The sequence below is a fragment of the Phyllobates terribilis genome, unplaced genomic scaffold, assembly GCF_046119375.1.
Source record: "Phyllobates terribilis strain yellow unplaced genomic scaffold, ASM4611937v1 Scaffold_4__5_contigs__length_816908805, whole genome shotgun sequence".
In the NCBI taxonomy this organism is placed as follows: domain Eukaryota; kingdom Metazoa; phylum Chordata; class Amphibia; order Anura; family Dendrobatidae; genus Phyllobates; species Phyllobates terribilis.
Genome location: NW_027362764.1, coordinates 800,947,232 through 800,972,471, shown reverse-complemented (window position 1 = coordinate 800,972,471; position 25,240 = coordinate 800,947,232). Strand labels below are relative to the sequence as shown.

At 51.8% G+C, this 25,240-nt stretch overlaps 1 protein-coding gene across 3 annotated transcripts in view; it reads right to left on the bottom strand.

Annotated features, from left to right (window-relative positions):
* LOC141266106 (uncharacterized) overlaps positions 1-24,672 on the bottom strand; it is a 36,161-nt gene extending 11,489 nt beyond the window's left edge. For 2 of the 3 annotated variants that reach the window (XM_073680043.1, XM_073680045.1), the window contains exons 1-4: positions 24,570-24,672; positions 13,539-13,617; positions 9,241-9,423; positions 9,038-9,161 (exon numbers count right to left, since the gene is read on the bottom strand). In XM_073680043.1, coding sequence (XP_073536144.1) covers positions 9,038-9,161; positions 9,241-9,423; positions 13,539-13,616 — 385 coding nt within the window. In that variant the 5' untranslated portion in view covers position 13,617; positions 24,570-24,672. Of the gene's footprint in view, positions 1-9,037; positions 9,162-9,240; positions 9,424-13,538; positions 13,618-24,430 lie in introns of all 3 variants that reach the window. The other variant, XM_073680044.1, reaches the window with a different exon arrangement.
* Positions 24,673-25,240: the final 568 nt, after the last annotated feature.

Here is a 25,240-nt window from a genome sequence, read left to right as displayed (position 1 = left end):
TTTTTTTCGGTGTCATTTTGCTATACACAAATGTAAGCGAATGTCTATTATTGCATTTTGCTATGGGTTAATGCTGAAAAATAATCCACTGCACTTGTTTTATGTCATTTACTGATCACCATAAATAAAGGTCTCACTGTATTTTACGAGTCAGGAATACAGAAATATGTTATTTACTACTTAGTGATGTTTTTAAAAAATGCGTTATTAAAATACTATTAAAATTTTCTTTTCAGATTTTCTTTTTTTTCACATATAAAAGTACTGGAACGTATCAGTTTAGATATGGAATACAGAGATATATCTGTTCATGTAAAGAGAGAATACCAATGAGATTTTTAGGCAGAGAAAATGGTCTCATACACAGCAGAGCAGCCTGGGGCTCACGGGTAGGGTTTCTTCCTCCCATACTACAGTTCCTTGGTTTCGGTCCCAGCGAGTGAGTCTCGGGTAGGTATTACATACTGACTAAAGATGAGCATGGTCTCCGAGGATTGGATCAGCGACTTTCTTTAACGCAGACAGCCTTACTGATTTCAAAGTGACCTCAACATATATGTCTATGGCTAAACAGATGATAACCAGTGGTAACTAACAGCCTGATTATAACACTATAATGTTGGACTTAAAATTTTTAAAAATCCACAAACTATGGTTTTGGGCCAGATGCCTGTTATGCCAGAGTTCATACCTATGTATTCAATACTAAAATATCCATAGCTTTTTTAAGAAATAGCAGCAAATTTGGTACTTTTACACTAAGGAATTAGTGGTTTAGTGTCTGTCACGCTGATGGGTGGGGACCCATTACTGCCACAGACCCAGGGTGTGACTAGGTGACCGTCCGGTTCTTCACTACAGCCCCTGATGGTGGGGTTTGGCTTGAGCCGTGGGTGGCCACCAGTTACCACTCCAGGGCAGTCCTCAGTAATGCAGCAGCTAACCTCAAGGGTCAAAGATGAAGGGACGGACTCGGAGTGTCAGGCAGAACAGGATCAGGATCACTGGCAGAATGGATTCCAGTGCTGATACTGATGGAATGGGTGCAGGTACAGGTGCTGGTTCAGACAGGAGGGGTTCAGGTTCTGGTTTAGGTTCAGGCTAGCAGGACGGGTTCAAGATCAGGAACCTGACAACGAACTAGCAAGTTGAAGACACACTAGGTACTGAAGTTGCTCAGGCACCTCCCTACAGGGGAGGATGCCATAAGTATTTATAAGATGGGGACACTTCCGGAATGTGCACGCTGTCCCTTTAAAAAGCTGGGAGCTCATGTGGCATCCCTGAGGGTTCAGTCGCCACAGAGGTATTGCATCTCACCCAGAGGTGTGGCATCTCACTCTCAGGTAAGGATGGAGTGTGGCTCAGGACCCTAACACTACATCCACTACACCACATTTCCGGGGGACAGGGCGACAATGCTCCTACGGGAGAGCACAACTGTCCCTGATCCCTGGCTGGAGTGGGGAGGAACCACCTAGAGAGGGGGAACTAGGGAGTGGATGGGTGGAGGACGTAGATCCTGGGAGCACTGGAGTAGGAGGTATAAAAGTAAGGAACCATTTTGGTTCAGTGGTTAGTGAGTAGTGGTGAGGAGAGGTGACAGGAGAAGAGGCTCTGTATGGGCTCTGCTCCAGAGGCGGGCCTAGTCAGGAGGCCTGAGCCTGAAAGGAGTGAAGAGAGGAAAGGGGAGCAGGAAGGCTCCAGGACAGGAACCGAGGGGACCCCAGGGGTACGGGCCGTGCTGCTGCCACCCGTACGCCCACCGCTGCCAGGAGGTAGGGGGGGTCAGGCCAGAAAAAGGGAACCGGATCCCTCAACCAGCAGAGACTACAGGGCTCAACTGGGAACCAGAGGCTGCAGCACTTCAAGTACAGCAAGCCGTCTACACCAGCCACCAGGAAGGTAGCCACATAGGGCCAAGGGACGGAACACACGTCGCCCGCCAAGGCCCGAGGACACTGGACAGAGGTGCCGCCAGGTGTGAGGTACAAGGAGAGAGGCCAGAGAGGACACACTGAAGGGGGTCCTGCTAAATGCTCCAGAGATACCTGAGGGTCGACCGAGCCCCTTACTGCGTGAGCACAGGACGCCGTGGGCTCTTACACTGGCCCTGTAAATGGAACTGCTTAATCGTGAGTAAAAGATCTGGGACTGCATCATCTGGACTCTGTGATTCTTCTTACATCGCGACACCCTGCACTATCACCACCATCATCCACTCATGCTGCCCTGAAGCTACACTCTTCCTGTGGGGAGTTATACTACCTTGCTGCGCATATCACCAGCTTCAGCGGACTGCTCCGCAGCGGCGGTTACCAATAACCGCAATCCACAGGTGGCGTAGTCGGACATTGATATTAGTACACATAAACTACCCTGGTTTGACCACCCTGGGTCACGGACCAGGTCGCCGCCACGGTGACTACAACCCCCATCATCTACAAGGCCCGGCTCCGGGTATCCCCCCCACGGCCCAGGGGGTGCGTCACTCACATGCCCTAACAGCATTGCCAGGAGACCTGCCTAACGTGCGCAGGCCCTGGAACCTGGAATCTGCGTCATGAACCGGAGCAGGAGATACAGCTGAATGGCCATGGCTGTATGTTGGTGTCCCTGCCGGGAGGAGAGAGAGCAACCATGCAGAGATACCGGCATTAAAGTACCCCCCTCCTTCTCCATGCCCGAAAGGAATCTCTTCAGGAGAAGTGAGGCATGAATATTCTTACTGGGCTCCCACGATCTCTCTTCGGGATCAAATCTTTCCAATCCACCAGGAAAAAAAAGTTTTGCCCCTCACCTTCTTCAAGGCCAAGATGTTTTTCAAATCAAAGACATCCTCAGAGCAGGCTGGCGCAGGCTTGGAACCAGGATCCCTGAAGAAGTGGCTCAAGATGACTGGCTTGAGGAGAGATACACGGAAGGAGTTAGGCATACGTAACGAGGCTGGAAGCTTCAACTTGTAGGACGCGATGTTGATTTGTTTCACAACCTCAAAAGGGACCGATAAAGCGAGGACCCAACTTGTAACTTGTAAGATGGAGCTTGTGACGGATGTATCTCGAGGAGAGCCAAACCTTATCCTCTGGAGGAAAACATGGTGGATCCATGCATCTTTTGACAGCATGCCTTTTCATCCGTTCGGACGACCTCTCAAGAGTGGCTTTGGTGTCCTTTCAGATTTTAGAGAGAGTATTGGCTGCAGGGATTCCAGAAGTGGCCGACGCGGAAGAGGAATGCCAGGTTGATGACCATAGACAATGAAGACCAGTGACTACGCAGAAGCCTCGCCTACATGATTATAGGAGCACTCAGCCCAAGGCAAAAAGCTTGACCCAGTTGCCGGGGTGCACATTAGTGAAATGCTGCAGAAAATTAGAATCTGGTTAACCCTATCTACCTGTCTATTGGATTTAGGATCGTATGCAGAAGAGCAGTTCAAGACCACGTTCAAAAGTTCACAAGTGGCTCTCCAGAATCTGGATGTGAACTGGACACCCCTGTCAGATACAATGTGAAGAGGGGACCCGTGAAGGCGGAAGATGTGGTGAATAAACTTCTCAGCGATCACAGGAGAAGACAGAAAACCAAGCAATGGGGGTAAAGTAAGCCATCTTCGAGAAGAGGTCCACCACTTCCCAGATGATGGAGCATCCAGAGGACACTGGAGCTGAAAGAACAGGAAGTGGTAAAAGTCACCGGAATGGAAGTTGCCTGGGAGTTTTGTTTCATGCACAAGTAGGACATGCAGAAACGAATTCCACAATATCTTTTCGCATGGTGGGCCACCAATAATGATGCGAGAGAGTTGTGAATTCTTTCTCTGCCTGGCATAACTGGCGAACTTTGAAGAGTCCCCCACAGCAGAACTTGAGTACTATCTGATTCCAACATTAAAGTCTTCCCTGGGGGAATCTGAGACAAGCTCACCAGCGCCACAGTAACCATCTTGGAAGGTTCAATGATATGATGGGGCTCCTCCTCTTAGGCAGGGGGTAGGAAGGAACTAAAAAGAGCATCCGCCTTGATGTTCTTGTTGGCCGGCCGAAAATATAGGACGAATTCTAAGCGGGCAAAGAACAGCGAGCACCTAGCTTGGCGTGAATTCAGCCTTTGTGCGGACTGCAGATAAGCCAAGTTCTTGTGGGCAGTGTACCCGAAGACCGGATGTACTGCCCCTTTGAGTAGGTAACGCCACTCCTCTAAAGCCATCTTAATCACCAACAACTCTATATCTCCAATCGAGTACTTACGTTCAGAGGCAGAGAAGAAACCGTAGGTTACCATTCGACCAGAGGAAGACTTCTGCGTAAGAACTGCCCCTGCACCAAAGGATGAAGCATCCACTTCCAGAAAGAATTGTTTGTTGATATCAGACCTATGTAGCACAGGAGCAGACGAGAAGACCAGTTTTAGGGAGAAAAATGCGTTCTCAGCCTCCGGAGTCCAAACTTTAGGATTGGCACCTTTGCAAATCATCGCTGAAATGAAGGCGGTCCGAGACGAGAAGTGAGGAATAAACTGGCGGTAACAGCAAACCCTAAAAATCACCGAATTGCCTTAACGCCAGCATGACGCGGCCATTTGAGAATTGAAGACACCTTCTTAGGATCCATCTATAAACCCGTGTCCGAGATGATATATCCTAGGAAAGGCAGAGAGGACTGTTCAAAGACACATTTCTCAAACTTAAAATAAATGAAGAATGGAGCACAAATAGCGTTGTTACCAGATTAAATCGTGAGAGAACAAAAAGAGGATTGCTCACCTTTTTGGGTTGTGAAATGCACAACACATGTGGTAGGTATAATGGAGGGCTGCAAGCATCACTGAATCCACAGAGGGATAAACAACGGAAACCAGAAAGGATAATTGCCACCATTGATATCCTTTCTGATTTCTCAAACTTAGCATACAGGCGATTCTCCCTAAGTGTTTGCAAGACCAGGAGAATGTTCCTCCTATGGGAAGGCAGATCTGCAAAGAAAACCAAGATATCATCAAGATAAACTACCATGAAAGAGTAAAAGAGATCTCGGAAGATGTCATTCACAAACTCTAGGAAGACAGCTGGGGCATTACTGAGCCCAAATGGCATAACACGGTACTCGGTACAAAGCAGTCTTCCACTCATCTCCTTGGCGTATGCCAATTAGGTTGTATGCTCCGCTCAGATTGAATTTGGTGAAGATCCTTGCGTCGATCATAATACGATCAAACAATTCCGGGATTACGGATTTTTGTTGTTAATTGTGATACGGTTGAGACCTCTATAGTCTATACAAGGCCGGAGAGTTCCATCCTTCTTATTAACAAAGAAGAAACCAGCTTCTGCTGGAGAGGAAGACTTCTGGGTGAATCCCCTTGCCAGATTCTCCGTAATGTAATCGGACATGGCTAGGGTCTCCGCCTGAGATAGAGGGTAGATATGGCCTTGAAGAAGTGAGGATCCCGGGAGCAGGATAATGGGACAATCGTACCGCCTATGTGGAGGTAACGTCTCCTCTTCCTTCTTATTGGAGACGTCAGTGTATGACCAGAATACGAGTGGCAGTCTCGGCGGAGTAGATGGTGTCACCGGTGGCTGAACTGGATGTATAGGCAAAAGACACCTTTCGTGGCAAGACTGTTCCCAACGAAGCAACTCACCGGATCTCCAGTCTAAGATGGGTTCATGAATACATAGCCATGGCAGGCCTAGGAGAAGCAGATGTCATAGGCTAGGCAGCACATAAAAGGCGATCTTCTCCGTATGCAGAATTCTTACCTGAAGCTCCACCTGCTCAGTAACAAAATGAAAGACTTCGGTAAGGCCCTTCTATCGACAGATGACACCATCAAAGGGCTCTGGAGGCATCAGACGGGAATCTGGTACCGATCTACTGCGGCCTGCTGCATGAAGTTTCCAGCCAATCCGAAATATAGGTAGACCGTCTCAGTGAACCGGGTAGCTCCGCATGACACGGATACGAACAGAGTCAACGGTAGAGAGGAATTACTCCCGCCCAGGGTAGCCTCTCCAAGAGACCCTAGGCTTGGGAGTTTCCTGACTTCTTGGGACAAGCATGGATAAGATGTTCCGTGCTACCACAGTAGCAGCACAATCCCTTGACACGACGGTGTTCCTGCCGCTGCTCATCCAGATTAACACAGTCGACCTGCATATGTTCAGAGAGATAACTGAAGCAGAAGGCTGAGGAATGAGCGGTCTCTGGAAGGATGGAGCCAGACGCATCGGTTTCCTCTCAGGCGTCGCCTCTCTGGAGCATTCCTGGAACCTGAGATCGATCCGGATAGCCAGGGAAATTAGATCATCCAGAGCAGCAGGGATGTCTCGACCAGCCCGTTCATCCTTAATCCTTCCAGACAAGCCCTCCCAGAAGGCGGCTACCAGTGCCTCCTTGTTCCAGCGAAGTTCGCATGACAGTGTGTGGAACCATATAATGGAAAAGCAGCGGCAATATATTGTGTTAGAGGTCAAAATACTTGAATACATAGGAAATATTGAATCTAGACTGATTTGTCACTTAATGAAATATACTTACAAAATTAAGGTTTTTTGCACATAATTTGGCCAATTCATGTGTGCCCATCAACCACGACAAGGTAACCTCCATATGATGGATAACTACGCTACCACTGGATATGCCACTCTTGGGTTGTAAGCCTGTATGGACAATATATCTCTGCTTGGGTTATAAACCTACAATGTATGGGCTGGTAGAGCTAGTTAAAACCACCTGTGAATGAGTAGAAGGAATTAGTGGGAGGGACGCATGGTCAGAAAAAAGGCTGTCAAACCTCAATGTTAAGTAAAGAAAAAAACTGACCAGCATTTCTAATGGTGTGAACACATACCTGCTGCAAAAGACTGCAAATACTATATAATGGAAAAGCAGCGGCAATATATTGTGTTAGAGGTCAAAATACATAAATACATAGGAAATATTGAATCTAGACTGATTTGTCACTTAATGAAATATACTTACAAAATGAAGGTTTTTTTGCGCATAATTTGGCATACAGCCCAAGAGTGGCATATCCAGTGGTAGTTACCCATCAGACGGAGGTTACCTTGTTGTGGTTGATGGGCACACATGAATTGGCAAAATTATGCGCAAAAAAACTTAATTTTGTAAGTATATTTCATTAAGTGATAAATCAGTCTAGATTCAATATTTCCTATGTATTCATGTATTTTGACCTCTAACACAATATATTGCCGCTGCTTTTCCATTATACTGTATTTGCAGTTTTTTGCAGCAGGTATGTGTTCACACCATTAGAATTGCTGGTCAGTTTTTTGCTTTATTTAACCTTGAGTGTGTGGAACCAGACGGCATATTAACTTACAGTCAGACCTCCCTGTCAAAGTGTGAGGAGAGAGGATGTGGGAGGCGACACAACTTGGCTTGTTGAAGACCTTGTGGAACTCCCGCAGGAAGACCTGCAGATCCAAGGTTATAGGATCCCCTCTCTCCCATAAGGGGTTGAGCCATGCGAGGGTCTCTGCTTCTAGGTGGGATATTAAAATTGCCACTTTAGCCTGATCCGATGGAAACTGGTGGTGATTAATAAATCCACGGCGCTGCTTGGGATCTCCGTTGAAACGTGGTGGAGCAGACAGACAAGGTCCAGCTCAAGGTGCATGAGTTGCAGGCTGAGTAGTAATTGCCGAGGTAGCCGCAACTTGGGCTGGTGTCGGTGAAGCGACGTTTAAAAGGGCGTTCACTGACCGCAAGATGTCAGGATTTGACCCTGCTGATATTGTTGGCGGGTCTTCTCCTGAAACGACTCAGAGAATGGAGGGGTATTGGAGTCAGCGGGGTCCATGGCCTTAGAAAACTGTCACGCTGATGGGTTGAGACCCACTAGCACGACGGACCGAGCTTACCATAGATAGGCGTGACTAAGTGACCACCTGGTTCTTCACTAGAGTCCCTTATGGTGGGGTTAGGTTTGAGCCGCAGGTGGCCACCAGGTACCACTCCAGGGCAGTCCCCATACTGCAGCAGCTGACCCCAAGAGCCAGGGACTCGGAGTGTCAGACAGGACAGGATCACTGGCAGAATGGATTCCGATGCTGATACAGATGGAATAGGTACAAGTACAGGTTCTGGTTCAGACTGGACAGGTTCAGGTTCTGGTTTAGGTTCAGGCTAACAGAATGGGTTCAGGAACACAGGACAGGCTCTGGTGCAGGGTCACAGAACGGGTTCAGGATTAGGAACCTGACAACGAACTAGCAAGTTGAAGACACACTATATACTGAAGTTGCTCCGGCACCTCCCTACAGGGGAAAATGCCATAAATACCTAATATCTCTCAGCTATAGGCTGGGGACACTCCTGGAATGCACGCTGCCCCTTTAAGAAGCAGAGAGCGCGTGTGAGCGTGCCATAAGCACGATGCCAGGAGATCAGAGCGACGTGCACAGGTCATGGTACCTGTAAGTCGAGGTGGGAACTGGAGCAATAGATGCAGCTTAACGGCTGTGTCAGGGAGTGTGTCGGTGTCCCTGCCGGGAGGAGAGACGGGGACCATGCAGAGACGCCGACGTTACAATTTCTTCTTGCCATGAAAAAATTATTAACCCTATTTGTGGAATATTTACAGGTTTGGTGTTTGCTCATAAAGTGAAGAAGCAATGGGAATCAGCAGCCCTACGAACCACCGCCCTGCCGGCATCACCGGCATCTTTTCCAGTTAGTAGGACCGGCACAGTGTTAGGCGTGGGTCACGCCGCAGTGATGATAATAAGTATATTTGTATTTGATTGTGACACAACGCATGGATTCCATGTATAATTTATCTGTAGATATTCCTCGTGGAAACCCACACTGGGTGGAAACCTTGCATGTGACGTTATCCTGACTGGCACAGATTCAGGCTTGAGCCGCTGAATGTCTGGTGAGAGGTTTCTGTGATGTGGATTTTGCTTTACAGGTTTTTAGCTCCAGCATGTAATGTGCACCGCCCCCGAAGACCAACTTACCTTGTCTCAAAGAGCTTTTTCTATATTTATGTCTCCTCTTACCCTGTGATGTGCGGGGCCGGTCGTCCTCCATCATGACGTCCTCGTACAGATCCTTGTGTCCTTCTAGATACTCCCACTCCTCCATGGAGAAATAGACGGTGACGTCCTGACACCTTATAGGAACCTGACACACAATGATAGCGTCATTACCCAGAATCCCCCAGTGCTGTCCTGTATAATATCCCAGCATTCCCAGCAGTCACCTCTCCGGTCAGCAGCTCAATCATCTTGTTGGTGACTTCTAGGATCTTGTTCTTGCTCCTCTCATGTATCCGGGAGTGCGGGGGCGGGTCTGTAATGGGGCTCCGCCTCCTGCTCCGCCCTCCTGACTCTTGGCTGCCGGGAGTCATACAGTCACCTGATGTCTTCTTCACTATTGTGTAATCCTGTATGTGGAGAGATGCTGATAAATATCATTATATACACTATATAATGCCATATAAACCTTTCTAGAGGATTATATTCTGTCTCCTTCCACCCAAACTCCTCTCATTAATCTACAAACTAGGCCTGGAGATATCTCCACTAACTTTAATGACATTGTGCAAAAATTACATCAGCACCTCATGACATGATCCGGATCCTCCTACTGACTCAATCTCGTTAATCACGTATTTCCCCCCATCATCTGGTCTCCATTGGTTAAAACAACTTACATTAAAAATCTAAATCTATAACCAATCTCCGGTAATCTAGGATCCGTAACTTGTGATATTACTACAGTCAACAAAGACATCCTGGACCCTACTGAACTGAATTCATCATGACAAGTTCCTTTGGTAGAGAGCTCACTGCTCTTACAGTAAAGAATCCCCTTCTTTGTTGGTGTATGAATCCTTTTTCCTCTAAATTTAGAGGATGTCTCTGTTATAGTCACAGTCTAATTGAGATAAGAAACTACTCTAACTTTTAGCAATAAACCACGCCTCCGCACTCAGTCACCCAATTCTCTTGGCTTCTTGCTATCCGTCTCCTCCTCAGTACAATGTGCCTTATGGCCCCACACATTGCTCCTGCACTACCATTGGTGCAATAGTCAAGATGATATGGAGAGCGAGGGAACGGGAGAGCAAGAGCGAGGGAGCAGGAGAGCGAGGGAGTGGGGGAGCGGGAGAGCGAGGGAACGGGAGCACGAGAGTGGGGGAACGGGAGCGCGAGAGCGAGGGAGCGGGAGAGCAAGAGAGTGGGAGAGCGAGGGAGCGGGACAGCGAGGGAGAGGGAGCGGGAGAGCGAGGGAGAGGGAGCGGGAGAGCGAGGGAGAGCGAGGGAGCGGAAGAGCGAGGGAGCGGGAGAGCGAAGGAGCGGGAGAGCGAGAGTGAGGGAGTGGGAGCGCGAGGGAGCGGGAGAGCGAGGGAGCGGGAGAGCGAGGGAGCGGGAGAGCGAGGGAGCGGGTGAGCGAGAGTGGGAGAGCGAGGGAGCGGGTGAGCGAGAGTGGGAGAGCGAGGGAGCGGGAGAGCGAAGGAGCGGGAGAGCGAGGGAGCAGGAGAGCGAGGGAGCGGGAGAGCCAGAGCGAGGGAGCGAGAGAGCCAGAGCGAGGGAGTGAGAGAGCCAGAGCGAGGGAAAGGGAGAGCCAGAGAAAGGAAACGGGAGAGCGAGGAAACGGGAGAGCGAGGGAACGGGAGAGCGAGGGAACGGGAGAGCGAGGGAACGGCAGAGCAAGAGCGAGGGAACGGAAGAGCAAGAGCGAGGGAACGGAAGAGCAAGAGCGAGGGAACGGAAGAGCAAGAGCGAGGGAACGGAAGAGCAAGAGCGAGGGAACGGAAGAGCAGGAGCGAGGGAACGGGAGAGCAGGAGCGAGGAAACGGGAGAGCGAGGAAACGGGAGAGCGAGGAAACGGGAGAGCGAGGAAACGGGAGAGCGAGGAAACGGGAGAGCGAGGAAAAGGGAGAGCGAGGAAAAGGGAGAGCGAGGAAACGGGAGAGCGAGGGAACGGAAGAGCGAGGGAACGGGAGAGCGAGGGAGAGGGAGAGCGAGGGAACGGGAGAGCGAGGGAGCGGGAGAGAGGGAGCGGGAGAGCGATGGAGCGGGAGAGTGAGGGAGAGAGAGAGCGAGGGAGTGAGAGCGAGGGAACGGGAGAGCCAGAGCGAGGGAACGGGAGAGCCAGAGCGAGGAAACGGGAGAGCGAGGAAACGGGAGAGCGAGGAAACGGAAGAGCGAGGAAACGGAAGAGCGAGGAAACGGAAGAGCGAGGAAACGGAAGAGCGAGGAAACGGAAGAGCGGGAGCGAGGGAACGGGAGAGCAGGAGCGAGGGAACGGGAGAGCAGGAGCGAGGGAGCGGGAGAGCAGGAGCGAGGGAGCGGGAGAGCAGGAGCGAGGGAGCGGGAGAGCAAAAGCGATGGAGCGGGAGAGCGAGGGAGCGGGAGAGCGAGAGCGAGGGAGCTGGAGAGCGAGAGCGAGGGAGCTGGAGAGCGAGGGAGCGGGAGAGCGAGGGAGCTGGAGAGCGAGAGCGAGGGAGCTGGAGAGCGAGAGCGAGGGAGCTGGAGAGCGAGGGAGCGAGAGAGCGGGAGAGCGAGGGAGTGGGAGAGCGAGGGAGCGGGAAAGCGAGGGAGCGGGAGAGCGAGAGAGTGAGGGAACGGGAGAGCGAGGGAACGGGAGAGCGAGGGAACGGGAGAGCGAGGGAACGGGAGAGCAAAGGAGCGGGAGAGCAAGAGCGAGGGAGCGGGAGAGCGAGGGAGCGGAAGAGCGAAGGAGCGGGAGAGCTGGAGAGCGAGGGAGCGGGAGAGCGAGGGAGCGGGAAAGCAAGAGCGAGGGAGCGGAAGAGCGAGGGAGCGGAAGAGCGAAGGAGCGGAAGAGCGAGGGAGCGGGAGAGCGAGGGAGCGGGAGAGCGAGGGAGCGGGAGAGCGAGAGCGAGGGAGCGAGGAAACGGGAGAGCGAGGGAGCGAGGAAACGGGAGAGCGAGGAAACGGGAGAGCGAGGAAACGGAAGAGCGAGGAAACGGAAGAGCGAGGGAATGGGAAAGCGAGGGAACGGGAGAGCGAGGGAGTGGGAGAGAGGGAGCGGGAGAGTGAGGGAGAGAGAGAGCGAGGGAGTGAGAGCGAGGGAGTGAGAGCGAGGGAGCGGGAGAGCCAGAGCGAGGGAACGGGAGAGCCAGAGCGAGGGAACGGGAGAGCCAGAGCGAGGGAACGGGAGAGCCAGAGCGAGGGAACGGGAGAGCCAGAGCGAGGGAACGGGAGAGCCAGAGCGAGGGAACGGGAGAGCGAGGAAACGGGAGAACGAGGAAACGGGAGAGCGAGGAAACGGAAGAGCGGGAGCGAGGGAACGGGAGAGCAGGAGCGAGGGAACGGGAGAGCAGGAGCGAGGGAGCGGGAGAGCAGGAGCGAGGGAGCAGGAGCGAGGGAGCGGGAGAGCGAGAGCGATGGAGCGGGAGAGCGAGGGAGCGGGAGAGCTGGAGAGCGAGGGAGCGGGAGAGCGAGAGAGCGAGGGAGCGGGAGAGCGAGGGAGTGGGAGAGCGAGGGAGCGGGAAAGCGAGGGAGCGGGAGAGCGAGAGAGCGAGGGAACGGGAGAGCGAGAGAACGGGAGAGCGAGGGAGCGGGAGAGCGAGGGAGCAAGAGAGCGGGAGAGCAAGAGCGAGGGAGCGGAAAAGCGAAGGAGCGGAAGAGCGAAGGAGCGGAAGAGCGAGGGAGCGGGAGAGCGAGAGCGAGGGAGCGGGAGAGCGAGGGAGCGCGAGAGCGCGAGAGCAAGGGAGCGGGAGAGCAAGAGCGAGGGAGCGGAAGAGCGAGGGAGCGGAAGAGCGAAGGAGCGGAAGAGCGAGAGTGAGGGAGCGGGTGAGCGAGGGAGCGGGAGAGCGAGAGCGGGTGAGCGAGGGAGAGCGGGAGAGCGAAGGAGCGGGAGAGGGAGAGCGAGGGAGCGGGAGAGCCAGAGTGAGAGAGCCAGAGCGAGAGAGCCAGAGCGAGGGAGCGAGAGAGCCAGAGCGAGGGAACGGGAGAGCCAGAGCGAGGGAACGGGAGAGCCAGAGCGAGGGAACGGGAGAGCCAGAGCGAGGGAAGGGGAAAGCTAGAGCGAGGGAACGGGAGAACCAGAGCGAGGGAATGGGAGAGCGAGGAAACGGGAGAGCGAGGGAACGGGAGAGCGAGGGAACGGGAGAGCGAGGGAACGGGAGAGCGAGGGAACGGGAGAGCGAGGGAACGGGAGAGCAAGAGCGAGGGAACGGAAGAGCAAGAGCGAGGGAACGGAAGAGCAAGAGCGGGGGAACGGAAGAGCAAATAGCGAGGGAACGGGAGAGCAGGAGCGCGGTCAAGCGAGATCTTTTTTTTCTCTGCACTCAGTACAGGAGACATGATAGTGGATCATCTCCACCAACATCGGAGCTGGGCCTAAGAACAATTGGCAGTTCGAGATAGAGCCCAGATAGGGGACAACTGGTAACTGCAAAATAAAAGTCATATAAAAGCCAGAAGTAGTTTTTTCTCATTACACACAGAAGCTTATTCTGAAAAGTTTCTAAACAATGGTTATATTTTAACAATACAATAAAGAAGACAGAAATATCGAATTGCTCACCTCTCCGGTCAGCAGGTAGATGATCTCCAGGGTGAAGCTTAATAATCTTTTGGCGATTGCCTTCCCATCCTCGTCCATCCTATTTGAAAAACATGAGAAAACTAAAGCTAGAAAAAGGCATCTAGTCCTGCAGACACCTAAATGACAAAACAGAGGATCCTGATCACTCAGGAGACCAGGTCATGTGAGAAATGCAGACCCGCACTTACTGAGCATTGAGAAAAACAGGTTCTCCATCTTTACCACATGGTAAGAGGAAAATTTCCAACTCTGAAGATGCAGAAAGATTTATAACAAGAACTTAAAAAACAGATTAATATTGTTTCTACTGAATCTTTTTCCACAAAACTTGTATTTTACTCATAGAAGTTTACATCTATCAGTAGATGTGTTGACTTGCTGATCGCTGGGACCCGCACCAATTGGCAGATCAGGGAACCTTTAGCCCTATTACAAAATGATGAGGCAAGTCAGACACCCATCTGCCACTTCAATCATTCACTATGGGGATGCCCAAAAAAGCAGAACACAATGATTGACAGCCCAATACATTATGTTTGGGGCGGTGGTCGGGCATACGCACTCCTGATCTATCCCAATGGAAATAAACAGCTTGGTGTATCCCAATGGTGGAACCCAGGGCCGGCTCCAGGTTTTTCTGGGCCCCGGGCGAAAAAGTCTCAGTTGCCCCTTTAACACATATCACGATTCATGATGCACAGATACCGCAGAGAAATATATATATATAGTACAATGCAAAGATTTCACTTCTTACATTACATGAGCGATATCTAATGTAAATTCTACAATAGCTCAGAAACCGGCGAATCGCTCCACACAGAATACTGGCCCCCATATAATGCTCCATATAGGATACTGGCCCCCATATAACGCTCCATACAGGATACTGGCCCCCATATAACGCTCCATACAGAATACTGGCCCCCATATAACGCTCCATGCAGGCTGTCCCCCCACATAATGCTCCATGCAGACTGTTCCCTCCACATAATGCCATATATATATAGTACAATGCTGAAGATTTCACTTCTTACATTACATGAGCGATATCTATTGTAAATTCCACAATAGCTCAGAAACCAGCGAATCGCTCCACACAGTATACTGGCCCCCATATAACGCTCCATACGGAATACTGGCCCCCATATAACGCTCCATACAGAATACTGGGCCCCTTATAACGCTCCGTACAGAATACTGGCCCCCATATAACGCTCCGTACAGAATACTGGCCCCCATATAATGCCCTATGCAGGCTGTCCCCCCCCTTATATTGCCCCATGCAGGACGCCCCCCCCCCTTATAATGCCCCATGCAGGATGTCCCTTTCCCACCCATAAAATTCCCCATGCAGGATGTCCCTTTCCCCCCATATAATGCCCCATGCAGGATGTCCCTTTCCCCCCATATAATGCCCCATGCACTGCATGTCCCCCCCCGTATCATGCTCCATGCAGGATGTCCCTTCCCCCCCATATAATGCCCCATGCAGGATGCCCCTTCCCCCATATAATGCCCCATGCAGGATGTCCCTTTCCCCTCCCATATAATGCCCCATGCAGGATGTCCCTTTCCCCTCCCATATAATGCCCCATGCAGGATGTCCCTTCCCCCCCATATAATGCTCCATGCAGGATGTCCCTTCCCCCCCATATAATGCTCCATGCAGGATGTCCCTCCTTACCATATAATGCCCCATGCAGGATGTCCCTTTCCCCCCATATAATGCCCCATGCAGGATGTCCCTTTCCCCTCCCATATAATGCCCCATGCAGGATGTCCCTTTCCCCTCCCATATAATGCTCCATGCAGGATGTCCCTTTCCCCTCCCATATAATGCCCCATGCAGGATGTCCCTTTCCCCTCCCATATAATGCCCCATGCAGGATGTCACTTCCCCCCCATATAATGCCCCATGGAGGATGTCCCTTTCCCCTCCCATATAATGCCCCATGCAGGATGTCCCTTTCCCCTCCCATATAATGCCCCATGCAGGATGTCCCTTTCCCCTCCCATAGAATGCCCCATGCAGGATGTCCCTTTCCCCTCCCATATAATGCCCCATGCAGGATGTCCCTTTCCCCTCCCATATAATGCCCCATGCAGGATGTCACTCCCCCCCCATATAATGCCCCATGGAGGATGTCCCTCCCCCCATATAATGCCCCATGCAGGATGTCCCTTTCCCCTCCCATATAATGCCCCATGCAGGATGTCCCTCCCCCCCATATAATGCCCCATGCAGGACGTCCCTTCCCTCCCCATATAATGCCCCATGCAGGATGTCCCCCCCCATATAATGCCCCATGCAGGATGTCCCCCCCCCATATAATTCCCCATGCAGGATGTCCCCCCCCATACAATGCCCCATGCAGGATGTCCCTTCCCCCCATATAATGCTCCATGCACGATGTCCCTTCCCCCCCTCCATATAATGCCCCATGCAGGATGTCCCCCCCATATAATGCCCCATGCAGGATGTCATCACCCCCCATATAATGCCCCATGCAGGATGTCCCTTTCCCCTCCCATATAATGCCCCATGCAGGATGTCCCTTTCCCCTCCCATATAATGCCCCATGCAGGATGTCCCTTCCCCCCCATATAATGCTCCATGCAGGATGTCCCTTCCCCCCCCATATAATGCTCCATGCAGGATGTCCCTCCTTACCATATAATGCCCCATGCAGGATGTCCCTTTCCCCCCATATAATGCCCCATGCAGGATGTCCCTTTCCCCTCCCATATAATGCCCCATGCAGGATGTCCCTTTCCCCTCCCATATAATGCCCCATGCAGGATGTCCCTTTCCCCTCCCATATAATGCCCCATGCAGGATGTCCCTTTCCCCTCCCATATAATGCCCCATGCAGGATGTCACTTCCCCCCCATATAATGCCCCATGGAGGATGTCCCTTTCCCCTCCCATATAATGCCCCATGCAGGATGTCCCTTTCCCCTCCCATATAATGCCCCATGCAGGATGTCCCTTTCCCCTCCCATAGAATGCCCCATGCAGGATGTCCCTTTCCCCTCCCATATAATGCCCCATGCAGGATGTCCCTTTCCCCTCCCATATAATGCCCCATGCAGGATGTCACTCCCCCCCTATATAATGCCCCATGGAGGATGTCCCTCCCCCCATATAATGCCCCATGCAGGATGTCCCTTTCCCCTCCCATATAATGCCCCATGCAGGATGTCCCTCCCCCCCATATAATGCCCCATGCAGGACGTCCCTTCCCTCCCCATATAATGCCCCATGCAGGATGTCCCCCCCATATAATGCCCCATGCAGGATGTCCCCCCCCATATAATTCCCCATGCAGGATGTCCCTCCCCCCCCCCATACAATGCCCCATGCAGGATGTCCCTTCCCCCCATATAATGCTCCATGCACGATGTCCCTTCCCCCCCTCCATATAATGCCCCATGCAGGATGTCCCCCCCATATAATGCCCCATGCAGGATGTCATCACCCCCCATATAATGCCCGATGCAGGATGTCCCCCCCCCATATAATGCCCCATGCAGGATATCCCCCCCCATATAATTCCCCATGCAGGATGTCATCACCCCCCATATAATGCCCCATGCAGGATGTCATCACCCCCCATATAATGCCCCATGCAGGATGTCACCTCTCTCCCCCCCATATAATGCCCCATACAGGATGTCCCTTTCCCCCACCATATAATGCCCCATGCAGGATACCACCAACCTCTCTTTAAAATGCCCCAAGCAATATGTCACCCCCCATATAATGCCCCATGCAGGATGTCACCTCTCCCCCCCATATAATGCCCCATGCAGGATGTCACTTCCTCCCCCCATATAATGCCCCATGCAGGATGTCCCCCCCCGTATAATGCCCCATGCAGGATGTCCCTCCCCCCATATAATGCCTCATACAGGATGTCCCTTTCCCCCCCATATAATGCCCCATACAGGATGTCCCTTTCCCCCACCTTATAATGCCCCATGTAGGATGTCCCTTTCCCCCACCTTATAATGCCCCATGTAGGATGTCCCTTTCCCCCACCTTATAATACCCCATGTAGGATGTCACCCCCCCCCTATGTAATGCCCCATGCAGGATGTCACTTCCTCCCCCCATATAATGCCCATGCAGGATGTCCCTCCCCCCATATAATGCCACATGCAGGATGTCCCTTCCCTCCCCATATAATGCCCCATGCGGGATGTCACCCCCCATATAATGCCCCATGCGGGATGTCCCCCCCCATATAATTCCCCATGCGGGATGTCCCCCCCATATAATTCCCCATGCAGGATGTCCCCCCCCCACAAAATGCCCCATGCAGGATGTCCCTTCCCCCACATATAATGCTCCATGCAGGATGTCCCTTCCCCCCCCCATATAATGCTCCATGCAGGATGTCCCTCCTTACCATATAATGCCCCATGCAGGATGTCTTTTCCCCTCCCCATATAATTCCCCATGCAGGATGTCCCTCCCCCATATAATGTCCCATGCAGAATGTCATCACCCCACCATATAATGCCCCATGCAGGATGTCACCTCCCCACCATATAATGCCCCATGCAGGATGTCACCTCTCTCCCCCCCATATAATGCCCCATACAGGATGTCCCTTCCCCCCCCATATAATGCCCCATGCAGAATGTCACCTCTCCCCCCCCATATAATGCCCCATGTAGGATGTCCCTTTCCCCCCCATATAATGCCCCATGTAGGATGTCCCTTTCCCCCACCATATAATGCCCCATGCAGGATATCACCCCCCATATAATGCCTCATGCAGGATGTCACCCCCCTATATAATGCCTCATGCAGGATGTCACCCCCCCATATAATGCCCTATGCAGGATGTCACCCCCCCACATAATGCCCCATGCAGGATGTCACCCCCCCATATAATGCCCTATGCAGGATGTCACCCCCCCATATAATGCCCCATGCAGGATGTCATCCCCCCATATAATGCCCCATGCAGGATGTCACCCCCCCATATAATGCCCCATGCAGGATGTCACCCCCCCCATATAATGCCCCATGCAGGATGCCACCCCGCCATATAATGCCCCATGCAGGATGTCACCCCCCCATATAATGCCCCATGCCTCCATACATTAAAAAAAAAATCAAATACTCATCTCACTCCTCCTCACTTGCTGCCGCTGCTCAGGTCCGGACTCCAGTGTCGCCAGCGTCTTCCCGCCCTGCGCTGCCTGTGATGGCTCAGGGGAGGGCACGGTGGAAAGACGTCACCGCACCCTCTGACCTGAGAAGTCACAGGGAGCGCAGAGCAGGAAGACAGTGGATCTGCGGAGGTACGGGGAGAGGTAAGTATCCGGCTGCCGGGGCCCTGAGCAAGAGGGGGAGAAGGGCGGGCGCTGGCACCGCTCCCCTCTGCCCATAGCCCGGCGGGGTGCCCGACCGCGAGTGGGCCCCCCGCCTGCTCAGGGCCCTGGCACTTGCCCGGGTGCTGACACCGGCCATGGTGGAACCCCCAACGATCGCCAGGTTATCACCCATCCCAGAGATAGGTGATAACTTATTTTAATTGGACAGCCCAATCAACCATAAATATATGATGCAGGGATGATGATGTAAGATCAGAAGTTGTGTCCATGCCGCCGGTGTAAGGTGTCAGCTATAAGATATCGAAGCATCCGGCATTAGTAGCCAGAATCGGAGATGGCTCTTTTGCCAAATGATTTTGTATAAATGGTTTTCTAAATCAAACATTATCTTTTTTAATTATATTTAAATGTAACAGTATAGCAAGGAGGGTGGCTGAGGGGACCTAGGACTGAACCCTGAGAAACCCATACAGTAAAAGGAGGGGGCCTCGGACTGAACCCTGACAGTAAGAGGAGGGGGCCTCGGACTGAACCCTGACAGTAAGAGACAGGGACTTAGGACTGAACCCTGAGAAACATTGACAGTACGTGGAGGGGGCCTAGGACTGAACCTTGACAGTAAAAGAAGGGGGCCTCGGAATGAACCCTGACAGTAAGAGGAGAGGACCTAGGACTGAACCCTGAGAAACCCTGACAGTAAGAGGAGGGGACCTAGGTCTGAACCTTGTGGAACCCTGACAGTAAGAGGAGAGGACCTAGGACTGAACCCTGAGAAACCCTGACAGTAAGAGGGGGGACCTAGGACTGAACCCTGACAGTAAGAGGACGGGACCTAGGACTGAACCCTGACAGTAAGAGGAGGGGACCTAGGACTGAACCCTGACAGTAAGAGGAGGGGACCTAGGACTGAACCCTGACAGTAAGAGGAGGGGACCTAGGACTGAACCCTGAGAAACCCCGACAATAAGAGGAGGAGACCTAGGACTGAACCCTGAGACTAAGAGGAGGGGACCTAGGACTGAACCCTGACAGTAAGAGGAGGGGACCTAGGATTGAACCCTGAGAAATCCCGATACTAAGAGGAGGGGACCTAGAACTGAACCCTGAGAGTAAGAGGAGGGGGCCTAGGACAGAGCCCTGAGGAAACTCGACAATAAGAGGAAAGGAGGAGGGGAAGAGGGGCCAGTAAAAGATACAATGAAGGAGCGGTCAGAGAGGTAGGAGAAGAACCAGGAGAGAGCATTTTCCATGAGGCAGATAGAGCGGAGCATATTGAGGAGAAGCTGGTGACTCACAGTGTCGAATGCGGCAGAGATCCAGGAGAATCAGCAGGGACCATTAGATTTTGCAGTTAATAGTTCATTAGAGACTTTAGTGAGGGCAGTTTCAGTAGAATGCAAAGAGTGGAAACCAGATTGTATAGGGTCGAGGAGAGAGTTATCTGAGAGATAGCGGATTAGACGGGAGTAGACCAAGCGTTCCAGGAGTTTAGAGATGAAGGGAATATTGGAGACAGGTCTGTAGTTAGCATGGAAGGAAGACGGGTTTACCATCCAGCGATGGGCTGCGTTGCAGGTAAGTAAAACTTAGAATTTATTAACCATATTAAAAAGAACTCCGGGGGGCAACAAGACTATGGAGCAAATTGAGTACTGGTGCCAGATCTGCGTGTGTCGGCTAAGCCTTATTCATGGTCTGTAGTTAGCAGTTCAGGTCGAGGGAGTGTTTTTTAGCAATGGGGTTATGATGGCATGCGTGAATGAGGGAACGATTCCAGATGAGAGAGATTAAATATTGTAGTTAGGTGAGTGGTGACAGTCGGGGAAAGGGACTGAAGGAGATGTGAGGGAATAGGGTCACTGGTGCAGGTAGTAGGGCGAGAAGATGCGAGGAGTCAGGACACATCTTCTTCTGTGATCGGTACAAAGACACAAAGTGAGGGAAGAGGAGCCGCGATATTGGGGGATGGGGAGGACATTTCCTGTCGGATACGGTGAATATTCTCTATGAAATAATTGTGTGGATCGTCGGCGCTGAGGTCGGTGATCGGGCGACACGTCAGGACTGAGGAAGGAAAGTGTCGGAGGATTAATGTGAGGAGGGCGGTGAAGGGCAGAGCTGTACGTTATTATTATTATTATTTATTATTATAGCGCCATTTATTCCATGGCGCTTTACATGTGAAAAGGGATATACATAGCAAATACAAGTACAATAATCTTGAAAACAATGTGACAGCGACTGTTACAGGAGGAGCGAGGACCCTGCCCGCGAGGGCTCACAATCTACATTAGGTGAGGGTAGAGCTGGTCATGCAGCGGTGGTTACTGCAGGTTGTAGGCTTGTCGGAAGAGGTGGGTCTTCAGGCTCCTTTTGAAGGTTTCCACGGTCGACAAGAGTCTGATGTGTTGGGGTAGAGAGTTCCAGAGTAGGGGGAAGCACGGGAGAAATCTTGTATGCGATTGTGGGAGGAGGAGATAAGAGGGGAGTAGAGAAGGAGAACTTGTGAGGATCGGAGGTTGCGTTCGGGTATGTAACGGGAGACTAGGTCAGAGATATATGGAGGAGACAGGTTGTGAATGGCTTTGTATGCCATGGTTAGGGTTTTGAACTGGATTCTCTGAGGAATTGGGAGTCAGTGAAGAGATTGACAGAGAGGAGAGGCCGGGGAATAGCGGGGGGACAGGTGGATTAGTCGGGCAGCAGAGTTTAGGATAGATTGGAGGGGTGCAAGAGTGGTAGAAGGGAGGCCACAGAGCAGGAGGTAGCAGTAGTCAAGGCAGGAGATGATGAGGGTGTGCACTAGTGTTTTTGCAGATTCATGGTTGAGGAATGTGCGGATCCGGGAGATATTTCTGAGTTGGAGTCGGCAGGAAGTGGAAAGGGCTTGGATATGTGGTTTGAAGGAGAGTTCAGAGTCCAGGGTTACACCGAGGCAGCGAGTTTGTGGGACTGGGGAGAGTTGACAGCCATTGACATTGATAGATAGGTCAGTTGGGGGGGGTGAATGGGATGGCGGAAAGATGATGAATTCTGTTTTGTCCATGTTAAGTTTTAGAAATCTAGCAGAGAAGAAAGATGAAATAGCGGACAAACATTGTGGGATTTTGGTTAGTAGGGAGGAGATATCGGGTCCAGAGAGGTAGATCTGTGTGTCGTCAGCATAGAGGTGATAATGAAAGCCATGAGACTATGAGCTGTCCCAGGCCTAAGGTGGAGAAGAGCAGAGGTCCTAGGACTGAACCTTGGGGGACACCGACAGATAGGGGGCGAGATGAGGAGGTGGTGCGTGAGTGGGAGACACTGAATGTCCTGTCTGTTAGGTATGAGGAGATCCAGGATAGAGCTAAGTCTGTGATGCCGAGAGATGAGAGAGTTTGTAGTAAGAGCTAATGGTCCACTGTGTCGAAGGCAGATGAATGGTCTAGGAGGAGAAGGACGGAGTAGTGTCGCTTAGATTTGGCGGTTAGTAGGTCGTTGGTGACTTTAGTCAGTGCAGTTTCAGTAGAATGGTGCGGTCGGAAACCAGATTGTAGGCGGTCGAAGAGGGAGCAGGAGGAGAGGTGGGAGGACAGTTCAGAATGGACGTGTTGTTCCAGTAGTTTTGAGGCATAGGGGAGAAGTGATATGGGGTGATAGCTAGTCAGAGAGGATGGGTCAAGGGAGGGCTTTTTGAGGATGGGTGTGATTGAGGCATGTTTGAAGCATGAGGGGAAGACATCAGTTGTTAGTGACAGGTTAAAGAGGTGGGCTAGGGTTGGGATGAACATAGTGGTAAGGTTTGGGATGAGGTGGGACGGGATTGGGTCAAGTTTACAGGTGGTGAGGTGTGATTTGGAGAGTAAAGAGGAAGGTTGATCTTCCGTAATGGTGGAGAAGGTGGTTTTGGAGGAGGAGGGTTGAGTAGGTGTGGGGAGGGGCTGTGGGGGCTTTAGGCAAAAGCTTTGTCTGATGGTGTCAATCTTCTGCTTGAAGAATGAGGCAAAGTCTTCGGATGAAATAAGAGGAGAGGGAGGAGGCACTGGGGGACGGAGGAGAGAATTGAAGGTCTTGAATAGTTGTTTGGGGTTGTGAGAGAGGGAGGATATGAGGGATGTGAAGTATGTTTGTTTTGCTGCAGTGAGTGTGGACTTGAAGGTAGTGAGGGATTGTTTGAATGCAATGAAGTGCTCATTGGAGTGGGACTTTTTCCATCTACGCTCGGCAACCCTGGAGGCCCGTCGCAGTTCTTTAGTTAGGCTGGTGTGCCAGGGTTGTCTTGTTGATTGTGCGAGCTTTGGTATGTGTGAGGGGGGCGACCGAATCGAGAGCTGCGGCTGTTGTGGTGTTGTATAAAGTGGCAGCAACATCTGCATCATGTAAGGAACTAATGTCTGTAAGAGGAAGAAGGGATTCAGAGAGTGAGTGTAGGTCAAGGTGTCTGAGATTTCTGCGAGGGTGTGCAAGTTTGTGGAGTGGGGATTGTTGACCTGGAGAGGAGAGGGAAGAGAATGTAAGTAGGTTGTGGTCAGAGAGAGGGAGAGGTGAGTTAGAGAGGTTAGATAGGGAACAGAGGCGGGTGAAGATGAGGTCCAGCGTGTGGCCGTCTTTGTGGGTGGGTGTGGAAGACCACTGGGTAAGACCAAAGGAGGAAGTGAGGGATAGAAGCTTAGAGGCAGCTGGGAGGGAAGTGTCAATGGGGATGTTAAAGTCACCCATGAGGATAGTGGGGATGTCAACGGAGAGGAAATTAAGTAGCCAAGTGGTGAAGTGGTCAAAGAAAGTGGTGGTTGATCCTGGGGGGCAGTAGATGACAGCCAGTTGGAGGTTGGACGGGGAGTAGATGCGCACGCAGTGCATTTCAAAAGAGGGGAGAGTAATTGAGGGCGGCAGTGGGATATGGGTGAAGGAGCAGTTATCTGAGAGGAGGAAACCTATTCCTCCACCGTGCTTGCCGGTGGGGCAGGGGGTATGGGAGAGGTGGAATCCGCCATACGAAAGTGCAGCAGGAGAGGCTGTGTCAGAGGGGTTGAGCCAGGTTTCAGTGATGCCGAGGAAGGAAAGTTTGTTAGTGATGAAGAGATCGTGAATGTAGGAAAGTTTGTTGCAGACAGAGCGAGCGTTCCATAAAGCTCCTGTTAGTGGGACTGGGGAAGCGGGGGCTGGGCGTATAGGTATAAGGTTAGAAGGGTGATGAGAGTTTGGGATAGATCGTGGATAGGAGGTAGAAGTGACTGTGGGGATGTGGTGAGGAGGGCCAGGATTTGGAGAGATGTTGCCGGCAGTAAGGAGGAGCAGAGAAAGCGTTATTAGGTGGGAGCAGGAGAGGGCATGAGGTGGCCGTCTGTGTTTGGAGGCAAAGGATTGTATATTGAGGAATAGCTCTGAGGAGGAGGTGATGTGTGTGGGGAGAATGGAGGGAGAGATGAAGAGTTCCTTACTAGGTGCAGGGATTAGGGGATGGTTGTAAGAAGTGAAGGATTAAGGGGGTGAGAGTGAAAACAAACACAAACATTGTTTACTGTGATTTAGTATCCAGGTACCTTCAGTTCACTTCAGGTTCAATTCAGGATTAATTCTTATTTCTTATACTTCAGCTAATGGCCACAGACTAAAGTCTGTACGTCCTCTGGATATGTCGTATGTGATCTCCTGACGGTGACTAGAAGCAGCAATAATCACCTCCTTCCTCCGCCGTGTATCCTCCTGTCTGATCCTCAGCTGCTAATCTGGATGAGTGAAGGACCTGTGATGATGTCATCACCATGTGACCAGTCACGTGAGTGGGCGGAGCTCAGCAGTAGACAGTGGTGGATGCAGGACCTGTATGGTGACCATGTGACCTGGGGGAGGAGCTTGTGCTGTGTGGAGAAGTGATGGCGGCTGAGGTTTCCCTCCCTCCACATTTCTGGGCATAAAAGTATTTACATAGAATTTTCTGGCTGACACAGAAGCACAATGTGACAGAAAGCAGGGCATGCTGGGAGTTGTAGTGTCTCCCGCCTCCTCTCTTGCCCCTTTATTCCGCCGTCTCTTCTTCTTGTGTTTCTTCAGATACTTTCTTACTCCTGGCACCTGATGAAGAGGCCTCAGCCGTTACTCCTGGCGCCTGATGAAGGGTCCTCAGCCGTTACTCCTCGCGCCTGATGAAGAGGCCTCAGCCGTTACTCCTGGCGCCTGATGAAGAGGCCTCAGCCGTTACTCCTGGTGCCTGACGAAGAGGCCTCAGCCGTTACTCTTGGCGCCTGATGAAGAGGCCTCAGCCGTTACTCCTGGCACCTGATGAAGAGGCCTCAGCCGTTACTCCTGGCACCTGATGAAGAGGCCTCAGCCGTTACTCCTGGCGCCTGATG